This window comes from Lycorma delicatula, chromosome 1, assembly GCF_047948215.1.
Source record: "Lycorma delicatula isolate Av1 chromosome 1, ASM4794821v1, whole genome shotgun sequence".
NCBI lineage: Eukaryota > Metazoa > Arthropoda > Insecta > Hemiptera > Fulgoridae > Lycorma > Lycorma delicatula.
In genome coordinates this window covers 219,641,645-219,667,632 of record NC_134455.1, presented here as the reverse complement: position 1 = coordinate 219,667,632, position 25,988 = coordinate 219,641,645, and the positions used below count along the sequence as shown (strand labels likewise).

General features: G+C 33.2%; 1 protein-coding gene across 5 annotated transcripts in view; it reads left to right on the top strand.

Moving 5' to 3' along the window:
- The first annotated feature begins 16,480 nt into the window (after positions 1–16,480).
- The window catches only part of LOC142328724 (AN1-type zinc finger protein 1-like), a 39,236-nt gene continuing 29,728 nt past the window's right edge, over positions 16,481–25,988 (top strand). Inside the window, exons 1-2 of one of the 5 annotated variants that reach the window (XM_075372713.1) lie at positions 16,481–16,762; positions 21,060–21,106. Coding sequence is in view for 1 of the 5 variants with exons in the window: in XM_075372685.1 (XP_075228800.1) it covers positions 16,851–16,883; positions 21,060–21,106 (80 nt within the window). In the remaining 4 variants the exon portion in view is untranslated. Of the gene's footprint in view, positions 17,002–21,059; positions 21,107–25,988 lie in introns of all 5 variants that reach the window. The other 4 variants (XM_075372685.1, XM_075372704.1, XM_075372695.1 and 1 more) reach the window with 4 other exon arrangements.

Below are 25,988 nucleotides of genomic sequence, written 5' to 3'. Positions count from 1 at the left end.
ATGTAGGTAATAGTTGTAGTAATAAGGATTAATTATATTCCTTCAGATAGAGAAAGTTCAACTTCATCTGACAGAAATTCCGATATCGATGTTGATCCTGATGAAATAACAGACTTTATTAGATTTTCAGCATATACCACATGCGAGACTAGAGAAGCAACTACTGTAATTTAGTCTTCTTTGCCACGGCATAGAAATATTATCCTTCCTAAACGAAGAACTTTGAGAGGTAAAACTGGGTATGTATGTCCAAAAACATGACTTTCTCGTAAGCTGGCAGAATGTTATCTATTACAGACAAAAGCTTAACAATAACGCCAACAATGTTGAAACTCCCTTAGAAGCTTTTGGCCTATTCATTAAATTCTCAATAGCAAACCAAATTGTAACTCATATAAATATGGAGGTCTCACACAAAACTATTCAGATCCAACTTCTGCAACAATAAAACTTCTGCAACTCTACTTTAAATGGTACCTTCATTTAGTGGTACAAGGTATGTATCTGTAATCAGCAGAGATTGTTTGGCTTTTTGCTGAAATCATTGAGATCTGATGACAAAGCTACATGGCCTGCTCGTAGAGTCTTAGACAAATTAACATCCATCAGAGATATTTGGGAAGAATATTGTATATTCTTCCCAAAGAAGAATATACAATATTCTGAATCATGCCACATGATGAATCATTTGTAGAATCATACTGCAGTAACTACATACCTGGCTTCTACGTCACAATTGACAAACAACTGCTTAGTTTTTGAGGACACTGCCCTTTTAGGATGTACTTACCTTCAAAGCCCAGTAAATATGGGATTAAAATATTGTTCTATTATGTGATGTAAGCATCAGGGGAAAGTCTGTATAAACTGTAATTAACATGTTTTGTAAAAGAAAAAACTCATTTTTAATTTTTTTGCACCTGGAGTATGAGAGACAAATTATTATGAATCTAGGGTTAAGGTAAAATAGTTCTTTCAGGTGTGACACATGTATTTTGTGACTAATAAATCTACTAGTTTTTCAATTTTATAGAGTCTAACAACTGGAATAGCTTCAGCTGTTTCCAAAATTAACAGTTTAAAGTAAAAATTCAAATCAATTGTGTGTCATTATTTTTGGTATATTATTTTCAAAAACAAATGCTTTACTCCAAATAGTTAACTATTAGAGAAGTTTTACTATAACAGAAGTTTTACAAGGCCCATCCAATGCAAAATTCCAAAGAAATTTTTAACTTTATTGTGATCAGTTGGTACCCATTTGCTCAATCTTTGAATGTATATTAAGTACATTTATTTTCTGTTCCACATATATATTAGTTTGTACAACTATCACTTCAATTACTTCCTCATGAAAAAAACTGTGAATAAGTCAAAAATCTTCCTTCACATAAAGTTTTATAAATATCTGAATTAATTCCAACCTCCAGATTATTTTGATTGTATGCAGTTCATTTTTTTAACATGTTACCTGGTCTCAAAGTCAAAACATCGTCATTATCATAGGAAGAATCAACAGAAGGGTTACTTACATACTCCAGAGTATTATTTAAGTTTTCTGTACCTCATGAACTACACACACATGTGTATTTCATGTCAATTAGTATCAGTACTAAAATCTGGGTTCCTATTTGAATCATCCAACTACGACAAATCACTACCCATTAAAATATTATATGATTCACTTTCATCCATTTTTATAACTTTAATAAATAACAGTTAATTTAAAATAACATATAAATTTAATAATTTAATGTAACATGACAGAAACATAACATTGGTATTTGCATTATGATGCAAATACCAATATAATGCTTTATGTCAATAATATCAACACTGAAATGCTTATTTTGGTCATACTGTGTACTGTAGCTGAAATGCAGCATTATCAGATGAGTTACTACCTGGATGAGTGTCACCATTAACAGTGCTTTCTGTGGTAAGCAGTTCTGCATCATCATCATTATCAATGTAGGACTGAAGAAGTGTTGTTGACTGATAATCAGGATCTTCATCTGTATCATATTCGAAACCATCCTCACTATCTGTAGATATTTCAAGGTTGCAATCATTTCATCATCATTATGTAAAATGTTGTCAGAAAATAATAGCAATCAAATTGTGTTTTAATAGAAAATAGCAATTAATGATTAATATAGACAAAAAAAAATTTTTACAGAGAAAAAATTATTTTCTGTTGATCGTGTATACTAAATAAAATAAAAGTAAAACAATGTGTACAGTGAAAGTGTAAATCATACATGCATGCGTAAATCAAGTGTAAAACATTGTTGTATGCTGTAAATCATAAAATACTTCTACAAAAAAATGAATATAAATATTATTGAAAACCACATTAACACACTTTAAAAATCAGAAAAATAAACAATTACAGAAATAACATCAAAAATGTGAAATTTGTTATAAAATATAAAATCTGTTATAAGAAAGTATACCTAGCACAATATAATCTCAACTCAGCATTACATGAAATAACTGCACAATGGAACACATCTGGTACAAATCATGATAAAATGATCATGAAACTGAAAATTTCAGCAATATAGATCCATAAATTTAATCTTACCTTTGCAAATATATTATTTCATACACTTAAAAAGATTTATTTACACAAAAAACAAAATCTGAAAACATTAAACTCACAAATATTAAACACCAGGTTAGACACACCATAATAACAAAGAATCTAATCTAATGCCATTTTGTGGGTAAAAATAATGCTGCAACAAAGCTACACTGTTACACATTAGGGACAGTAAGAATTCCAGCATAAAAATTATTTTTTAGTTATTTTGCATTGCAATTAAGAAGTGTCGTCCCAGATATACAGAGAAGGGTAGATATGCAGTGAAGGGTTAATTTCAATTTCTTTTGCTTACGTACATGTACATAGACTTCCGAAGCAAATATGCGCAGCTGGTTTATGTCAAAACTTTTATTACACCATAATTCAAATGTTCTTCCTTCTATTGTACTGGTACCGGTACCGGTTCTATTTAAAATATAAACAACAGTATTTACTGCCACTGCCCAAAAATATTTTTCCCCTTATTTTGCTTGTAGCATAGTTCGTTGCTCCTACTTATGATTATATTTGCCCTCTTCATTTTACCATTCTGTTCAGAAGAATGTGTTACATACTCTTTTGATGAACTATTGTTTTTTTTTAAATAATAACAGATTACTTTTTCATTTACTAATTCCTTATTGTTGTCTGATCTTAAAAACTTAATCTCATTACCTGTAGTTTCTTTGATATTATTACATATAGTTTTAATTTCTTGTACACTAACACCTTTCTCTAAGAAAACACAATCCACTATTCTCCATTTAAGTCATCAAATATCCCAGTTACAATAACTGTATTACTCATTTTCTAATCCAAAACAATATTCATTAATCAAATATCCTGGTTTTTTTTTAAAGAAATAGCAAATTCGTTGATCTTCTTTATTCATAACCTTTTTCACTATAAAATCCTTTTTAAGATGCTCATTTTTTCCACAATTAAAACATTACCTTTTACTTAACTGTATTCCTTGCCAGAAGACTATAAAATATATAAAATTATCAGATGACATCAAATTTTTTATCAGATCTGTTTCACTAAATTGTTTAACCCTAAAAAAACGCTTAAATTAAAATTAATTTCCTCAACTTTACTAAACAATAGCTCAATTAATAAAAGGTGCATAATTACTTATGTACTCATAATTCAGAAATTTCTGTTGTAATAATTGGAAACTTGTGGTCTACTTTTACTCAAAAATACTATTAAATTTTGACTACTGACTACATATCAGATAAACTTTCACAGTTCAATAAATGTATCATTAATTTTTTTGATATTTTCAAAACAATTTGAGTTTGTTTTCATTTTCCTGGTTTCGGTGTCAATCGGTCAACATCGATTCCACCCACCCTAACCTTTCAGCATTACATTTAGTCTATTTACTGACACCTTCCAATTTAATAACACTGATCATTGCTCTCATTCTTTATTCCGTTTTGCTGTGTAATTACTATTATACTCAAATTTGGTTGTATATATTAGCAGAGCCACATTAAACACTGCAATATAGCTTAATCTCAAACCGACAATTTTCTTTCTCTTATTATACGGAACTTTTGCTATGACTTTCTGGCCCCATAACCTATTGAAAATGAAATGAAACGTACACATATATTTAAATGTGGTATGAAATTTAACAAATCTTATAAAAGAGAATACAATGGTATAATAAACGTTTTATTCATTGAACGTACGCATCATACTATACACAAGCAAATCTTACATAATGTTAATAGAGCTTGTCAACCTCCACATTCTGTACGCTATGGGTGGGGGTTGCTTTATTGTTCACTAGAACAGATTGTAGCGTACACATTAGGAATAATAACAATAATAAAACTTGCAACAATCTCTTTTATAGGTCTTCCGACAGGTTCCATGACACCCCAAGTTAACACAAAAGGATTAATATTCAAGAAGTCCACTTCTTTTCTGATGATCACCAAATATTTGGGAATAAATGCACCACTCTTCTGTTCAAATTTAATTCGTGTTTCACTTGAGAAGATGAAGGCTCACCAGAATGAGGGTTTTTATGTCGACCATCTGCCACAGACTATATGAAAGTAGAAATTTCCATTCAACTGCTTGGGTTCTCCAAGTCAGCCACCTCTCACAGATTTAACTGGGGCCGGGAAGTCGGATACTTTTTGATCTACTATACTGACATCCCAGAGCTTGCACATAGCAGTAAGGGCTCTATGGGATAATTCCTGCCAAGGGCTAAAGCAACTGACTCAAGTTGAATAGCACAAGGCTTCAGCAAAGCCAAGCTCATTTCAGCTCACCCCCAACCCAGTTTTCCACTACTGGAAGGAGAGATAAGCATCCTGCTCAGCTTCAGCAAAGAGATATCATGATCATGCCTCCCACCACCACTATAACAGCAAAACTGAAGCACAACTGCAACCAGCTCAAACAGTTTGGTGCCGTCACTTCCTGTGCACTGCAAGGTGGGCTCCTGAGTAATACTATTGTTCTAAATAAGTAGTGTTCATAGTGAAAGTAGTGAAGTACATTGTCATTGCTCGCCCCAGACGTGTGTGCAGATATAACTGCATAGACATGAAGTTGGATTTTGTCCAGGGTAAATGCCAGGTAAATTATTATTAACTGTGCATAGCTTGATTAGCAGTTTTTAGTGATTCAGCCAGCCACCGTGGCAAGGCTTGAAAAAATATTGTTGTATCTTTATTGGATTGGTGTTATAAAGACATGAGATAAGTATCTGTGTGAAAAATGAACTGTTAATTATATTTAGACTTTGTCTCCTATCCATATCAGCTATTGGTGATCCACTAGGATCAGATGTTATATATATCTTCTTACTAATCTACAGATGCCCAAAAAAATGGACTTTTACTTCTGATTCAATAAACCAGCTATAAAATCAAGAGACTTTAATGCTTTATGTGACATGTGTGGAATCTCACCCATTCCACCATGGTAACTTTTTCTGGTTTCAGATCTCTGTCTGTTGATCCACAAAAATTTCTTTACTTTGTCTCCTTTTCACAATGTTTCTTCCTCAAATTGTTTGCCAGTAGAATAGTAATACCTGTAAGTCAGGTATTATTTTCTTGTTTGTCTGTCGCTATAATGTCAGGCCTATTATGTTCCACTAAACTATGTTATGTTCCTCTGATTAATCTGTAATAATCAATAATCATACAGTCATAATAAACATGTTACCTTGGATTTTCAAGCACAGATACCAAAAGAATTTTGGAGTATACCAAAAGTACAAGATGGAATCTTGTCAAGTATTTTTTGGTTCAGAGCTTTATGCTGTTGGAGTATCTTGGCCAGGTTGTCATGATGATTTGTATAGTCTATCAAAACTGAAACCTGACAACCACTAATTACATGTTCAATTAAGTCATTGGTTTTGCCAGACTGGCAAAGTCAGATTCAACCACATGATCTTTGATTATATGCTTCCTGTAACTGAGGGTGCTAATGGACCCTTTCCTATATGGCAAATACAAGGCCCTCAGTTTCAGAGATTGGTTCTGCATGCTATAGCCAGCAAAAGGAAGCATATTATAGTCCACTCTCCATCCAAAAGGTATGTAATAAATCTTCCGTGGAGCTTTTTTCCTCTATCCATCTATCTTCTCATCAACCATGGGAAACTCAGCCAAGGATTGAAAATCATGCTTATTTAGTTCACCTTCTGCTACCTTCCTGTGGAGTAAGCTCAGATATTTCTCTTTCTAAAGAAATCCTTAGATTCTGCAGCTGTTTTGCATGTAGCTCAAGCAAATCAACAATATCTCTCTCTCTCTCTCTCACCCTTTTATCTGGGTAAATGAAACTGCTCAACTGTTTGGATGGTGCGCATGGAAATTCATGAACATCACGCACATGATGCAATTTAGCCCCTTGAGATCCATTTTTGTCACTTTACGATACAGATACTGTACTTTTTAGGATCAGAGCTATGGAACTGCAAATGTTTATTGACTTTACTTTTGAAGCCAAATGTTAAAGCCTCTCTTGCATGGCCATGGTTCAATCCCACATCCTGCAAGAAACCAAGATATCTGTAGGTTTCACCACACTTTATAGCTGCCATGAAACTGGAAGCTATCATAGGCAGTTCATAACCTCAATCTGCAGCTGCTGACCCCTCTACTTGGCATTAACCCAGCATTTGTCCAGACCAGTATCCATATGTACATCCACACTGAACTGTTCAAGCACACATTGAACCAGTTCAAGCTACCTTAAACCTCCTTCAGTACCGGAATAAAGATCTATATCATACATATACTTGAGATGCTGAAATTATATTGACCCATCTGGAAACCCTTATTAATAGATTTTAATGCTGTAAATAAAGGGTTTAATGCTAAGCAAAACCAAAGAGAACTCAAGGCATCACCTTGAAAAATCCCTCGACGAATGTTTACATCGCTAATATACAGTACACAGCTGAAGACATGTTTGCCACCTTCTCGTAATCTCTTTAAAAATTCAATAATAATGGGATCCATCTTTTACAGCTCTAACACCTTCAACAGCTAAGAGTGTTAACTCTGAGCCAGAAGCCTATCTATAATCAATATATCTTGTATGCAAGCCAATTTTCCTCTTCTTTGAAACACAATGTATGGCACTCAATGACGTAACTGCTCCTTGCAACCCCTATTAGCCTAGCAATAGCCTTTTTGTTCCTCTGCTATCACCTGCTTACTTTCTAGATGTTCATTGAGCTTGGCTTGCGGGATAGATGTTAATATCTTATAAATATAGGGAAACAGGGAATAGATCTATATTTAGATGAGTAATTTGATGCAGGAACAGTCATTTGAATCAAATAGATCAGTCCTTTTGTAAACATGTCTGGCGTTAGTCTTTCATCCAAAAGTATTTAAGAGTAAAACTTAAATTTTATTACCAAAAGTTCATTAATACCTAGCTGTTCATTAATACACCTGATGTTTTCCAATTATGGGCCTTACCAACAGCAAACCTTACATAAGTAGGAGTGTTTTCATGATGGGATTTGGTTTTCCTCTCCTCCTTACAGGTTTAATCTACTCCAACATGGTGTAAGGCAGATTTTGACCATACCCTTTCCCAATAATTCAATATTTGAAGAAACCAAATTCTCTTACTATGCTGTTGAGATGAAATTTGCAACTGCTTATAAAGCTCAGCCTGATTAGTAGCAAACAGATGTTTCTGTTCTTGACTAAGATTGCTTATATTGCAGTATCACATTCTACAAGACAATACCATAAGATGTTACTTTAAGAAATCAAGGATCTCGGCACCAGTTTTATTCCTTGTGCTTCTGTACGACTGAATTACGATTTCAGACAGCCTTACATTTCAGAATCCTTATACTAGGAATATTGATTTTTATTAAGACTGTTAATTGACCAGTTTGCCTTCTCAACTTATTGACTTTCCTAGACAGATGCCTTTTTCATGCCAGAAGGGAAAGCACCTTGCATACTTTTAAGACTCAATCTGCTGGCAATTTCCAACTGTCACTGTGAGGGCACCAAAATACATTGAGTACATGTACAATGTACTTTGAAAAGGAGGAGTGATGCACCTCCTTTATAAATGTTGTATTCTGTATCTTGCTAAATATTAAATCATTTACATGGTAATTGAGTTGTTTAATTCCACTCTTACATCACAGTATCAGTATATCTTCTTGTGGAAGATGAATAAATTTAATATTGTGTACCTCAAAATATATTGGATTAGTGGGGTTAATTCCCTTCATCATTAGAAGGTTTATCCATTATAAATCTGCATTCCTGTAATACTTCTTGCCTGATCGCCACAGTGACATCTACAGGAAATCTGTTAGCAACAAACAATGACCTGCGCTGTTGTCTGAACTAGTTTTTAGTTTAGGAAAATGGTCAACTATAGTCCTATACAACTCACATGTATGGTCTATCAATTTCCATCTTTGAAATTTGTAAGAAGTAGCGGTATTATTATTATTACTACTTTATATATCACAATATTTTATATACAGAGTCATGAAAAATAATTCACTGGATTTTAAAAACGTGTATTTAAAAAAGTAGTACACATAAAATTATGAACATAACGACCAAAAAAAAAACATTGCTCTTTAATATAGGATAATTAGAGTGTATATATATATATAATATTTTTATACACACACACACACACCCTAAATCCATTACACTCCATTTTGGGCAAGGTATAAAAACAGTTTCTTTTTCTGTTTAGCATCTGGAACCACCATAAGGTATTACTTCAGAGGATGAATGAGGATTGATATGTATGAATGTAACTAAAATGTAGTTTTCTACACTCTCAGGTCAACCATTGCTGAAATGTGTGGTTAATTAAACCTAACCACCCATGAACATTGGTATCCACGATCTAGTATTCAAATCCGTATAAAAGTAACTGCCTTTACTAGGATTTGGACCTTAGAACATGTAAAAACACTAAGACAACTACTTCACACACATGAGATACGAGGTTTATGGATTGTTCAGAATGAAGCATTGAGATGTGTGTTATTCAAAAACGATGTGTCCATTTCAGAGATGTTTTAGATTTAAATATATATATATATATATACAGTCAATGATATTCCTGGTAATGTAAGGATTTCAACGCAGGGTCATACATATAAAACGGTTTACTTTATAGCCAACAATATCAAAAACTATATAAAGTAATACATACGTAAAAACATTCAGACTTAAGTAAAATAAAGTACAATCTAGAATGCTTATCAACAGAAACACAAATGGATGGATAATAATATCCTACCAATTAACTATATTCTAGTGATCCATGAAAAATGTAACAGACTTTCAGGACATGTTCTACTGGTGAAAATAATGAAGAAGGTTCATATATATATATAGGTTTGAAAACACTTCGTTAGTGAATGTTGGCTGGTAGACAATTTCGCCCTGATTTCTATGACTTGTAAAATTAAGCCAGACTGTAATTCTTGGGACCCAAATTAAGGGATAAATTTTGTAGTTTTATGTGAAATCTGGCCAGAAATTTTTTTAAAATCAAGTCCACAACTGTATTTTTAGTAGTTGTTGAGAAATCTGAAAAACGTATAATAACTTGTTAAATGGGTAAACACATAGACAATTTGAACAAGACCGTAGAGAATTTGATTCTGAGTAAAATAATATGAATAAAGCCCATAGAAATGAAACGTAACAATTTTATTTTATATATATTTCATTTTCAATGAAATATATCAATTTCATTTTGATATATATATCAAAATGCAGATTTTAACTAGGAATTAAACTAAACAAAATATTCACTATTGTAAAACAAAAGAATTAAATATTTAAAGAAAACAGTCAAAATAAAAAAAAATTAAATAGAATATTCTCCAGATAACTATATTAAAAAGATGAATTAAATGAATTCTGTACACCAATTTCATGTTTATTTTTTTTTTATTAAAAGACTACTGGATGATCCTGACAGCTAGTTAATAAAATAGTTAGCATGAATGATTCACATTTCTTTGTCTGTTTAATAACAATGAATCTACATATGTTAACAGCAGCATTTAAAAAAAATGTAATTCATATTATTTACACATTATATAAGAGTTTATATACATATAAACTCTTATATATATATAATATTAAATATATATATATATATATATATATATATATATATATATAATTCTGTCACAAAAAACATTTTTTATTTTAGTATTGATTAACAATAAATCTGTGAATTTTCAACTGAAATATCTTTATGACAACAGGTTAAGACATAACTATATAACAAATAAGAAATCTTGAGCTTAATGAAGACATTTTTCACTTAAAAAAATTATTGTACTTCAAAACTAAAAACAAAATGTGTTTTTTGTGACTATTATGAAAAATACAGGAGATCCAGTTCTGGGACCCTTTTTATTAGATTTCTCAGATTAAATCAAATAAGAATCCATCAAATTTACCCCTTATATATTACCATAACAATTTCAATATGACCACATTTCATGGGGAACTGAACATTTTCGCTAGCCATAACTCAATAACAAAGCGTTTTTGGACACATGTTTGATGAACTTTTTTTCTTATTTCACGCCCTAGAAATCAGTTACCAAATTACTTCCCTTTCCTCCCGAATCACTCTATATGTAAATGTAAATTGTACAATTACATGTAATTACATATTTTTTTAATTAAATAAATACTTTAACAAAGCAATAAAATTAGAAATTTTCTTTAACAATGTATAAAAACAGCAATGCCATTGTAATTAAAAATTTATATTTATTTGAATATCTGACAGAAGTACATCTTTCAAACTTTTCTTCAGAAATAAAAACTTAGACAAGTTCAGACATTTTGTAATTAAAGACATACTAGTTTACTATTAAGTTAGTACTAGTTTACCACAGTTAACAAAACTAATCAAAGAATAAGTTAATTAACAACCCTTAAGAGAAAGAAAACGCTTCTTACCATCCTACACAAAACTTTAAAATCAAGAGAAACAAGAAATCAGACTTTACAAGATGTAAATAAACATTTAGAGAACCATTGACTAAGAAATAACCTATAATATTTCATAAATAAAAGTAAGGCAACTGTTTAAAAAACTTAAGAAAAAACTAAAAAATTAAGGAGAAAAGTACAAAAATAAAACCAGTGTGACACAACTGTAATAAAAGGAAAAAGGTATCTATAAAATGATCTGAAAACTAACATAATATAAATAAAAGAAAAGAAAAACAAATTGTGAGGTGGGATGGTACCCCACCTGAATTTTTTTTTATTTTTGGATAATTATTTCTGAAGAAAATAGATAACTGATGAAATTAAAGACATCTATTTGTACTGGTATACAACAATATTAGTTTTAAAAGCAAAACTAACAGGGAAAAACATGCATGTTTTCTCAACATCAGGAGTAGGGAGAAATATTAGAAGTCTTAGGAATACAATCAAACAAAAATTTGATGTATATTTTTAAAAATTGGCATGGACCATTTCTTTTTAATTTAACTAAATTTATGCATTAAAAATGGTATACCATTTATTTTAATATGCTATTATTTTAACAGCATACTTTTTTCGTAAGAAAGGATAAAGGTAAAAATGAAAAATCTGTTATCGAAGAATAGTGGAAAATGGATGAGTTTTGAATAAGTTTTATAACAAGATTTTATAGCAACAGGGAGATACATACTGAAAATTAAAAAACACGACTGCCAAAAAAAAGCCTGCTGACAAATATTACTCTTTAATGTAAAATAAATTCAAAATAAATAGATTCAAAACGCATAGCGATAGAATCATTGTAATAAGGATAAAATCAAAACCTAAACCGACAACGATTGTTAACGTCTATATGCCTACAAGCCCCCATGATGATGATGAGGTAGAGTGTGTATACGAAGAGATTGATGAAGCAATTAAACACGTAAAAGGAGATGAAAATTTAATAATAGTTGGAGATTGGAATGCAAGCAGTGGAAAAGGCAAGGAAGGAAATATAGTGGGTGAATACGGGCTGGGCAAAAGGAATGAAAGAGGGGACCGACTTATAGAATTTTGCACGAAGTATAATTTAGTAATTGCCAACACCCAATTTAAAAATCATAATAGAAGAATATACACTTGGAAAAAGCCAGGCAATACTGAAAGGTATCAGATAGATTATATCATGGTTAAGCAAAGATTTAGAAATCAACTCGTTGACTGCAAAACTTACCCTGGAGCAGACATTGGTAGCGACATAGGTAAAGAAGATTTTTGAGGAGGACATCGCAAGAGGTCTGAGTAAAAAAGGTAAGGTAGAAAATGTAGAAAAAGAATGGGAGCATGTTAAAAAGGAAATTCTTAAATCAGCAGAAGCAAACTTAGGCGGAATAAAGAGAACCGGTAGAAAACCTTGGGTTTCAGACGATATATTGCAGCTGATGGATGAACGTAGAAAATATAAGAATGCTAATGATGAAGAAAGTAAAAGGAACTATCGGAAATTAAGAAATGCTATAAACAGGAAGTGCAAACTGGTGAAAGAAGAGTGGATTAAAGAAAAGTGTTCAGAAGTGGAAAGAGAAATGAACATTGGTAAAATAGACGGAGCATACAGGAAAGTTAAGGAAAATTTTGGGGTACATAAATTAAAATCTAATAATGTGTTAAACAAAGATGGTACACCAATATATAATACGAAAGGTAAAGTCGATAGATGGGTGGAATATATTGAAGAGTTATACGGAGGAAATGAATTAGAAAATGGTGTTATAGAGGAAGAAGAGGAAGTTGAGGAGGATGAAATGGGAGAAACAATACTGAGATCTGAATTTAAGAGAGCATTAAAAGATTTAAATGGCAGAAAGGCTCCTGGAATAGACGGAGTACCTGTAGAATTACTGCGCAATGCAGGTGAGGAAGCGATTGATAGATTATACAAACTGGTGTGTAATATTTATGAAAATGGGGAATTTCCATCAGACTTAAAAAAAAGTGTTATAGTTATGATACCAAAGAAAGCAGGGGCAGATAAATGTGAAGAATACAGAACAATTAGTTTAACTAGTCATGCATCAAAAATCTTAACTAGAATTTTATACAGAAGAATTGAGAAGAGAGTGGAAGAAGTGTTAGGAGAAGACCAATTTGGTTTCAGGAAAAGTATAGGGACAAGGGAAGTAATTTTAGGCCTCAGATTAATAGTAGAAGGAAGATTAAAGAAAAACAAACCAACATACTTGGCGTTTATAGACCTAGAAAAGGCTTTCGATAACGTAGACTGGAATAAAATGTTCAGCATTTTAAAAAAATTAGGGTTCAAATACAGAGATAGAAGAACAATTGCTAACATGTACAGGAACCAAACAGCAACAATAACAATTGAAGAACATAAGAAAGAAGCCCTAATAAGAAAGGGAGTCCAACAAGGATGTTCCCTATCTCCGTTACTTTTTAATCTTTACATGGAACTAGCAGTTAATGATGTTAAAGAACAATTTAGATTCGGAGTAACAGTACAAGGTGAAAAGATAAAGATGCTACGATTTGCTGATGATATAGTAATTCTAGCCGAGAGTAAAAAGGATTTAGAAGAAACAATGAACGGCATAGATGAAGTCCTACGCAAGAACTATCGCATGAAAATAAACAAGAACAAAACAAAAGTAATGAAATGTAGTAGAAATAACAAAGATGGACCGCTGAATGTGAAAATAGGAGGAGAAAAGATTATGGAGGTAGAAGAATTTTGTTATTTGGGAAGTAAAATTACTAAAGATGGACGAAGCAGGAGCGATATAAAATGCCGAATAGCACAAGCTAAACGAGCCTTCAGTAAGAAATGTAATTTGTTTACATCAAAAATTAATTTAAATGTCAGGAAAAGATTTTTGAAAGTATATGTTTGGAGTGTCGCTTTATATGGAAGTGAAACTTGGACAATCGGAGTATCTGAGAAGAAAAGATTAGAAGCTTTTGAAATGTGGTGCTATAGGAGAATGTTAAAAATCAAATGGGTGGATAAAGTGACAAATGAAGAGGTATTGCGGCAAATAGATGAAGAAAGAAGCATTTGGAAAAATATAGTTAAAAGAAGAGACAGACTTATAGGCCACATACTAAGGCATCCTGGAATAGTCGCTTTAATATTGGAAGGACAGGTAGAAGGGAAAAATTGTGTAGGCAGGTCACGTTTGGAGTATGTAAAACAAATTGTTGCGGATGTAGGATGTAGAGGGTATACTGAAATGAAACGACTAGCACTAGATAGGGAATCTTGGAGAGCTGCATCAAACCAGTCAAATGACTGAAGACAAAAAAAAAATGTAAAATAATTGGAGAGCATGCCTGTGACAATTTAGCATTTAAAAAAAATTTTAAATCTACACACACACATGTATGCATATATAAAGTAAGGATTCTAACTCATGGCCATACACCTGAAATTAGTTCAGCCATTGAGCTGAACTGATATATCAAATGTATAGATATGAAAAAAATGTATGAGCTGAATGAGGCGTTTTTGAAAAACTCTCAACGCTTCATTCTGAAGCCTCAGTAATTAAAAAACGACTCGTTCATTTGATAGATTTTTTGTGTATACACATTTATATAGCCTATGGTACTCCCCGTAACGTAAAGATTACAACGCAGGGTCATGTATCGAAGTCTGTTCAGCTGTTGAGCTGCTATATACATAAATACATGCATCCTAAAACCATTATGTTTCAGGTTAGGTTTAAGTAACCCACCGGGTTGGTCTAGTGGTGAACGCGTCTTTACCACTTAAGTCGGGAGTTCTAACGCTCAAGTCCTGTTATTTTTACACGGATTTGAATACTAGATCGTGGATACCGGTGTTCTTTGGTGGTTGGGTTTCAATTAACCACATGGTCGAACTGAGTCTATACAAGACTACACTTCATTTATAGTCATACATATCATCCTCTGAATTATTATCTAAAAGGTAATTACCGAGGATAAAAAGGAAAAAAGAAAGAAAAGTTAAAGTGGTCTCAGACAGGTAGCAGCACAAGCTCAAAAAAATTGCGTATTCTACAATTGCGTCTAAACAACAACAAAAAAATTTCTAAAATTGCGTCTATGCAACAGAAAGCGTTTTTTGTCTAAAGAGTACGAGAGATGTTTATCCGTTGTTACCGTGCAGCGTTTATTCGCATAAACGTGGTGTTTGAACCAGAACCACCAGCCCACCAAAGCATTCTAAGATTGTATCGACAATATAAAGACACTGGTTGTTTATGCAAAGGTAAAAGCACCGAACGCTAGGCGTTTTGGATGAAACAGTGATGAGAGTCAGGGCGAGATTTGCTCGTAGTCCAAAGAAATCAACTCGACGCAATAGTAGTGAACTTACTATTCGGTAGCTAACTGTCTTGAAGATTACGACTGAACCCGTATAAAGTTACTACAAGGTTACAACCAAATGAGCTTATAAATACAAATTTTGTAATGGCAGAAAGTTATGGGGGAAGACGATTTTGCTTACCGTCTGTTGTTTAGTGACGAGGCAACATTTCACTTGAATGAAAAGGTAAATCGCACTAACGTCAGGATGTGGGTTACTGAACAAAGTAATTCTATAGAACGTGAACAAGAATACCATGACTATTATTTCATACCTCGATATGATGCTCAATTGAAAGACGACTCCAAAAACTTTGCCAACAAGATGGGACTCCGCCTCACTGGTATGCTGAAGTACGAGGCTTCTTGAATGAAGAACTCCTACGCCGCTGGATCGGCAATGTGCAGATGATGACTTAGCGCTCTTAAAGTGGCCTCCAAGATCTCCTGAGCATTCATAATTTATGCGTACTATATTTTTAAATACAGATTTTTAAAATCCGATGAATCGTTTGTAATTACATATTATATTACAGTATGATTGTAGTCAGATGGTACCGCTACAGCCCGTTGATAAGGCATGTTACTCTTCTAGTCAAAATTTAATTCTGCACACTTCTTTTTTGCTAGAAAAAACATATATATACACGCTTATTTATGGTTACACCCTTTTTTACACGAATGCCCAAAACTGTGTGTAATGTATTTGGTGTGTATGAATGTATGTTCGTTCCACCGTAGCAACTCAGCGGCTTAACCAATTTTGATTATGACCCCCGTTGGAATCCTTACGCTACCGGGAGTGTTATAGCCTATTTAAATATGTAATATATATATAAACATTAAATATACAAAAAATATTATACCGTACATATACAAAATTGTCACCCGCACGCTCTTTAATTATAATATATTAAAGAGCAATCTTTGTCAGCAGTGTTTTTTTTTTACAGTCGTACTTTTTAATATTTATATCTTGTTGAAAATACTGAATTACGACTGTTTTGTAGCTACGTTAGTAACAGCTGGTACGACAGATAAGAATGCCGAAATAAACATTAAATTCCAGATTGCTTCTTGCTAATTAATTATTAATTTGTAATTACTTTGCCTCAATTTACCGTTTAAAATAAGAAAACACCAACAGAATGCAAATTAAAAAAAAAAAATTGACGATTTCTGTCAAGTTAAATATTGACGAACAACCTTGTTTTTTGTTGTACGGTTGAACTTATCGAGTCATCGACGAGCTACTTAACATTTTAGTGTGGTTAACGAAGTTTTGTTAAAGGCTGTTGCGTGTTGTTAGGTAAGGAAACCACGATTTTTTAAATTCGAATAAATGCAATAGTTTGTTTAGTGAGTGAATCTGTATTTTGTTTATTTTTAATGCTATTATGAACTTAAACCATCGGGATTTATGTTATACGGTACGTGTTCAATGTTCATTGGTTTGTCATAGCTGTTGGTTTGTGTCAGTGTAGTTAATAACACGGTGAAATTAAAAAAAAAAAACTATTTACTCCAGTATCCGCCGGCCCAAAGAATGTACGTCAATAGTTAATAAAAAAATATTATTTTGTTGGTATTTTACTTAACTACCCTGCACAATACATTTTTTCCGTTGTCATAGTAAATCCCAAGAGATTGAAAGAAGTAAAAATAGTTAAAAAATAAAACTAATGTTCTATGATGCAAAAATTAACATTTTTATACAAATAATTTTGCAAAAGTGATTCATAACCAGAGTAAAATGAATTTGTAGTTAAACATTTATTTAGTTCTCTTTTAAGTTATTTGTGTTAAGTTAGCTTCCACTGCAAAGGTTGTGTTAAAATAACTAAATTGTCATGTTTAATGTGAATGTTGCACTTAATCCTTGTATTATAAATATATACATCCTCATTTTTACATCTTCATATTATGAATGTGTACATCCTCAATTCAGCTTGCCCCTGACAAGCTGAATTGAGTTCTGTAGTCATGTTCACTGTTTGATTAATAAAATGAATTAATTTGACTTGCATTTTATAAAAAAATCATATTTCTTTTTACCAAATAATTTCTGATTGCTATATTCACAAGTAACTAACACAAAATGGGAGTGTAATTGAATGAAGAAAATACAATCAGATAATTAAACCATGTTAACTACAACATTAAAATACTCTTTTGTGTATTAAAACAGTAAACATTTAATAAACAATAAAAATTTTAAATATAAAGACTAAATATTCAGTGGATATTGATGAAATTCCTGACAATATTTTAAAAGAATCTGCAGATGTTATTTCCTCTTATACAAAAATTTAATTAATCTTTCAGCTACAGAGTATTTTCCACTGCCTATGCATTGTGAACATCCATTGTTACTTATTTCCTTAAGAAAGGTTCAGTGCTTAATTTACAAAATTGTAAGCCAATTTTTCCCTTGTCTGTATATTTTAAAGTATTAGAAAAAACTACAAAAAATATACCAAAAACATTTTTTGGAAAGTATATCAAAACTTTAAGCATGGTGTTAAGAGAAGTTTTTCTGTTGAAATAGCTATTTACCAGTTTAAATACTTTTAAGTTGTGTAGATAACAAAAAGAGTATTTTTAATTTTTTGTAATCATTCATGGTAGAGCATTCAGTCTAGTTACACATTTTTGCTTTGAAGTGCCTTAATTAATTATTAAGCTTGTTATTGTTATTATTTTTTGTGCTTGTGCCTATTCTTTTTTTTTCTTTTTCGTGTTAAGCCTCTGGAACTACCTGTTCAGATAATACTTAAGGGGATGAATGTAGTCTTGTACAGTCTCAAAAAAATTTCTTTTACTGTAACGATATTTGTATGTTGAAGAATTTTTAAATAATAGTTATTAAAAATTTAGAAAAAACAATAAATTTTCAGCATCCTATTCAATATATACATAAATATGTTTAAATTATCTTTTAAAATGCCCTCTGAATTTTGAAATATTTTGTAGTTATTTTTTATGTCTGATATATTTTTTACCTTTATGTTAACATTGTTTCATGAGTTAATTTTTTAATCATATATTTTTTATCTTAAAATTAGTTGAACACTTTCCTGATGTAATTTATGTAATATAAAAAAGATTTTTTTTCTAACTTAAAAAATTCAGTTGTATACACAAGAGTTAGCTTTTTGTTTATAAACCGTTTAATTTGTGGTATTTTAATATCGATAGTGCAGATTATAGCAATGTATTCAGTGTATAAAAGTACATTCAAGGTAATACATTCAGTTTCTAGCTAAAACGTATACATCAGAACATGCTAACTGAAGTATAAATAAATTTTTATTATCTCCAAATATATAAATAAATGACTATAAAATATAAGTATTACATTCATTATATACTTATACAAAAATGTAAATAGAATATAAAAAATAAATGAACTTAATGAATAAATAGGCTTACATGAATTAAAAATATACTGTAAGTAGCAAGCGTTGATTTGTCTTAACTTTTTATTAATATCTTTTATGATTTTCAATATTATATAGGAGTCGTATAAGTAAAAAAACATAATACAAGACTTATCATCATGTGGTGTTCTGTCAATTGGCTGGTCCCTGGCACCATTGTTGTCTACATCTGTTTCTGTCCCATGGCTTTCTTTTCATCTTATTTACCTTCACCTTATCTTATCTTTCATCTTATTACCTTCATCTTATTTCACCTTCACTACCCTGTATGCAATTTATTAACTTGAACAGTGTTTGTGATAAATAGCAGCTTTGCCTACCCCTCTCCCTAATTCTAACCAATTTGTGAGATTCTCATTTATTTTCACAGCTGCTTTTTGCTTCATATATAATTCTCTCTCTGAACACAGTCTTTTATCCTTCCAATCAACTCTCTTTTCTTTCAGAATTTTGAATAACTTTTCTCAATGTACTCTGCCGAATGCCTCTTCTATATCCATAACACTCAAGCTCAATTCTCTTTCAAAACATCTCTCTCCAATCATTCTGATCAGTCCTGCAGCTTCTCTTGTTCATTTTAGTTTTCTGATTCTAAACTGTTCTTTCCTAACATTCTCCTCCATATTAATAATACAAGACTTAAACGGTGCAAATACCTTAACTAGGAATATATATTGTAAACTTTTCAAATTTTACATTCATTCAATTTTTAAAAATACCTGGATCTGGGCAAAATTGAGTTTTTAAACAATTCCTTTTTGTAGGAAGGGATACATTGAGTTAATTTTTTTTTTAATTTCTCAATATGTCTTTTATTTAATTGCAGAGTTTTGTTTTGTGTATGTAAATTTCTTTGCAAGTTACAAAAGTTGGTAAAAAAGAAAAATTTTGTAACAGAAAGAAAAGTTAAATTTTATACTTGTACTTTATAAAACAGTAAATAAAAAGTTAATTTCCTCATTTTACACCTCAAACTGCATACATGTAATTTAGTAGCTTATTATCTTAATTTATTGGAATTGGTTATTTTTTATTATTTTTTTTTGTATTGTGGGCTCTTGAAAAAAATAAATGCATTTCTGAATAAAGGTATTTGATAAAAATGGGAAATATTCCTAAACTCAATATGATAGTAGTGACCTACTGCCAGTAAGAAACAGACTTGCTGCAGGTTGTATTTCATGAATTGTTTTTAGTAGCATCCTATTTTAGTATCTTCTTACATTGCCCCAAGTTAGTTGAATTCAGTGGTTTGTCTAATCATTTTCAAAGTTACATTTTGTAGTGATAATGAGGTTAATAGTAAATAAAATATTTAGAAGAGTTTAATGGTTTTATTACTTTGTATGTATTAATGTAATTTACTGACATTTTTTTATTGGAATCACTTAATAACATTTTCTATGAAGATCTCCTCCTTACTTGTGGCATGGTTTGGTAGCTAACTTAAAAGTAATAAAATCATAATTCTTTCAGTAACTTGATCTGTTTTGATTAATGTTAATATGTCCAATAACATTCTTTCTGCAGAGTTAAGGAAAATTAAAATAAGAATAGTATTAAATTAATTTGCTATTGGAAATTTCTTACATAAGAAACTGCTAGTACTGTTAGGAAAGGAGTTCATTATTTATTAAAAACTGTTGATTTTGATTAACAAGTTTTCATTTTTTAACTGTTAATTATCTGGATTTTCTTTTGTAGGCCTATTAATTAGCACCTTATATAATGAAGTATTTTGAATATTCACCTCTTTCCTTCATGATGACAGATTTATTATCTTTCAATCCTCGAAAGTTTTCAGTCAAACATAGAATTTTCAAAAAACATAGTGATAAAAGAATTTTCTTATATGACTCCTTTGAGTAAATATAACTATTTTATGTTCGTTGTTTTACTCCATTCTTCCACATAGACAATACACTGCCTATGTCAGTCATTAAGAGGAAGTTGTCCTACGTCATCTGCATGCTGTTGACAGAAGATACCTCATATCTTATGTTGATGCTCTTATAAGTAACTGTGTATTGCATTTTAAATTGTTCTATTATGTCTGGGATTGTTTGTTTAAAGTAACACAAAGAATTGAGTGATAATGAGGTCAACATTTTTAACTGAGTGGCAGTCCCTTAACAACATCCATATCTAAATTTTGTTTGTTTCCAGGTTGGTCATTATACTATTGTACCAATAATAATTATTGGTACTATAAAGTAAGTAAAGTAAAGTAATAATTATTGGTAGAATAAATGTGTTTGTTCTGCATGTTTTCTTTATTTTTATAATTTGTTATTTTATAACATTTAAAAAATTTCTTTTGTCTTATGTAAAATTCTTCAACAGTTACCAAACTATTATATAAGTATCCCTAATTACAATTTTATACCTAATACACTGTTAACAATTCTATCCTTTGTATCTCTCTGGTGATAGCTGCACTGGTTGTTTACTTTTTAAAAAAAAAATTATGTTCAGTACTAACACAGAAATGTTTGTTTCATGTCATGTTTTGATGAAATTTACTTTACTGACATTAAAATTACATTGTTATATTAACCACCGGTCATTGATATTTAGTGAATCTTTGTAATTTAAGTTATTTTTAATTAAATTTCATAAAAATGTATTCTGATGGAAGCAGAGATCCACTTAAGAGATTAAATTTGTATGAGAAAACAAAAGCTATAGGTGTAATAGATTTATTTTATAAATAATTGTATTCTGCTGCTAAGATGCAATTTTTTTTGTTATTTGAGTAGTTTACTACCATAAATTTAATGGAATTTTATGAATTTGAAAAATTATCTGTAAATTAAATTGAAGCCCCACAATAATTATATTTGTAAAAAAGCAATCCCACATAAGTCTACATCCCAGTTCACTGAAAATATAAATGAAGAATGAAGGATCAATGGTGGATTACTTAAAACTTTAATACTTAAAAAAGATTACTTAAAAAAGTTTTGATGTGCCTTTTTTTGAGGGGGAGGAACCCCATTTACGGGCGCAGAACGAGTGTCGGATTCGCTAACATGTTCCGCAAACTGTTACAGAAAATGCGTATGTATTCCTGCGCACTACCGACTAAACCTCCACCCCTGGCGACCCCACCTCCTGGGAAACCGCTAATAAAGCATTACTTCAGGAAGGGCCTTAAGTGCCCCCCCCCCCCCCACACACACATTCGGTCTTCATAAGTAAACATCATCCATACCAGACCACTACATGTACACACTGCACACCACAAATACCTAAAGACAAAAACATTCAGTAAAAATAGAACACCTAACAGATACTAAGATACATAACAGATACACACATTTATACATTCATACAATCGAGAAGACATGGCCACAAGACATAACTTATCCACCAAGTACGTTCGAAAAAAATTAATTAAATTTCCACAATCGCACCCAGAGTACATAAAACACACACAACTCAACTACTTACCAACTGATCACTTACCCACGACTGTCAGCCATAATCATTCAAAACGTGAGCCACGCCCTCAGGCACCGGGAGCGGAGTGTCCACGGCCTCACTATAACCCGAAAGGACTCCCAAGGCACTCAGCCGCAGACCTGTCCAACCCGGCACCCTCCGGCGTCTCATTCCCTTGCAGGCCACGCCAATGCTCGCCGTCTCCTACGAGTTTTTTCTGTTTTACTAAGTTCTAAAACTTTTCTATTATAATTTGCAGTAATAGTCCACTGCTTCACACCCTGAAGCATTATCTGCTGAAAATCCTCAGGTCTGAACATGTCCACCGGACCCAGGGTATCCAGCATGCACCTTCGTGCATCCTGGAACCTCGTACAACAGAAATAGACGTGGTACGGAGTTTCCTCCACATCGCAGGCCGGACAGCGGTCTGAATGGTCAAGAGCAAAGCGAACATAAATAGATACGATCTGTAATCACCATGCCCAGCCAGGAATTGCGTAGGACTATAATCAATTGATCCGTGAGTCCTACTGCACCAACTCCTTACATTCCCAATCAGACAATAAGTCCACCGAATTTTCTCTCCCGTATCCCACCGTTCTTGGCAAGTATTCATCAACTCTTGTAAATTGATCACAATCAATCTCTTCTTCTCCTAAGAAGGAAGCATCCTTAATTTTCTACGCTTCCTTCTGTGAGCAATTAATAGTTCAATTGGCATAATACCAGCCAGCACCTCTCTTGATATCGTACGATAAACTGCCGAAATCCGGAGGCAGCATCTGCTATGTAGCGCAGCAAGTATTCCCATATACCTTTTATACCTCAGAACATCTGCCCAGACTCTGCCCCATACACCACACTTGTTGGAGGGAAGAATACACCACACTTGTTAATAACCTCCTGATGTTCGGAAGTAAGATGGCAACCGCATGCATTGTCCTCTCCGCTCCCTCACAAATTTCCATAACATGGACTCCGTACTTCAATCGGCCATCAATCCAAATGCCAAGGTATTTAATAGCCATTCTGGAATCAACCCTCCTTCCCCACAACGACAGTGTTTGACAACGACAGTGTCTTTTCTTAGAGGTGATAAGTACAATCTCCGTCTTTTCAGGGGCCATCTCAAGGCCAATCCTAGCCATTCAAGTTCTGATCCTAGTACACAAAGCCTGAATTTTATCCACAATTTCTCTTTGTAGTAGCTCCGACTGCGAGTACTATGTCATCCGCATAGCCGACCACAGCAACGTCCTCCGGAAGTGAAATTCGAAGGACTCCCAATCATATACCTTATTCCATAAGGTCGGTCCAAGGACCGACCCCTGCGGCACACGCCGATCAATGGTCCTAACAATCGTGCCATTCTCCGCCGCATTAGTCAATCTCCTGTCACTTAACTAAGACAATAATAATTTTAACAGATATGCAGGAAGCAGCAGATTCCGGAGAGCATTCGCAATGGCGACGTAAGAAACGCAATTGAATGCGTTTCTTTCGTCCAACTCCACCAACGCACACATTTTACGCTCTGCAAAATACATCCGAGCCGTGCCTATCACCTCCTCCACCGCATCAAGTGCAGACCTACGAGCTTGAAAACCATATTGTATTTCCGAGAAGCCGCCTGCCTCCACTGCACGAACCAGCCTTTGCTGGAGCATACCTCCATGATTTTCCCCAGTGTATTAATCATCGCCAGTGGACGATAAGACGATGGAAGAGCCAGATCACGTCCAGGTTTTGGCACCAATACAAGATGCTGTGCCTTCCACGCTTCGGGGAATACCCCCTCTCTAGGTATTATAAACGTCGAGAAATACATCTATATTAGCTCGGACTGCCAATTTAATCACAAGGTTCGGTAACGCATCAGGATCAAGGTCTTATCACGATGGACGCGTTTCATGGCCATGAGCAATTCTTCCTTCGTGAACATTGGTGGATCCGCTATTTCAACTGAGGTAGTCGCCGGAACCCCATCTCCATGCGGAAATAATCCATCAGTGATGTGCTGGGCTGCCCCCACATCCATAGCAGTGGGTACTCTAGGTCTCACAGTATATTTAAAAATAATCTTGTATGGCTCCTCCATGGATCCTTTTCAATCTCTTCAATAAGTTTGCACCAGCAAGCCTTCTTGGATTCCCTTATGAGCTTCTGTAGCTCCCTCCTTCTCTGTTTGTATAGTACCTTACAGTGTTCCCTAGCTGAGTGGAAATAAGCCCGCTGAATTTCTCCTATGGCCCGTAGGCGTTGATTACGTTTCCGTGAGATCTCCTCATTCCACCAATAAACAGGTGGACGACCAGCCCTGTAACACTTTCGGGGAAGGAGACCATCACAAGCCCTCATAAATTCGTTCACTAATAATAGAATCTTTCCTTCTGCTACTGTAATCTCGGTAACTTTCCTCAAATCAAGGGCTTCCACGAATAACTGGGGATCCATTCCCTTCACGCTCCGTCCTTGAATCAGGGGTCGTCCTATCACATGATATCTACCATCGTCAATCGTCATAACGACAGCCTGGTGGTCGCTCCCTGTATAACCTTCCTACACACGCCGGTCTCGAATTTTAGCTGCAAGGGCGGCTTAATGTTGTGCCTGAAAATTATGATTAATATTGTTAACATTTTATTGTAACTGAGATTATAATTTATTATAAAAGTTCTATCTAAACAAAATGTTAACTTCGTGTTTCTTTTGGAACTGTGGGTTATAAAGTTGAAAAATTATAGAGCTTGGAAATGTAAACAAAGTGTGGTACAGCTACAATTGATTATAAATAAAAGTTCATTTAAATAAGCTCTTAATAAATTAATAAAAACAGGCCTTAATTTAGTATTTAATCATATTAAATATTTCCCCGACGGGGAGTCTTATTCTTTACGACTTTGGGGGTTGGGCCCACGGGCCTAGCCTCTGCAGCTTTTCTTCCCACTATACAATGACCTGCAGAACACTTTACATTATATACATAAACTACACCAAGAACACCACATAAATTACAACATACACAATTACAAAACAACAACCTTTCTTTCTTTTTTTTTTCCTGTGTAGCCTCCGGTAACTACCGTTTAGATAATTCTTCAGAGGATGAATGAGGATGATATGTATGACTGTAAATGAAGTGTTAGTCTTGTACATTCTCAAGTTCGACCATTCCTGAGATGTGTGGTTAATTGAAAACCCAACCACCAAAGAACACCGGTATCCACGATCTAGTATTCAAATCCATGTAAAAATATCTGACTTTACTAGGACTTGAACGCTGTAACTCTCGACTTCCAAATCAGCTGATTTGGGAAGACGCGTTAACCACTAGACCAACCTGGTGGGTACACAACAACCACCTACACCGATATTTCTTACATCTACACTCGGTGGTGTTGCGACATCTTACGAAACGCAACTGTAACCCAAGGTGGGAACAAATCGTGCCGATGGGTGAACGGCTCTACGTAATGAGTTCCGAACGATGTCCTCTGAGCACCAGGGCGAACCCAGTTGTATTTAGCTCTAGCTCCAGTACGCGTACGCTCTGCTGGAGTGGTCCATTTTTCGCCGGTACTCGTGGGACCAAAATTTCAGTTCCAATAACAAACACAATGATGGTTGGTGGTCCACCTGAAAAAACAC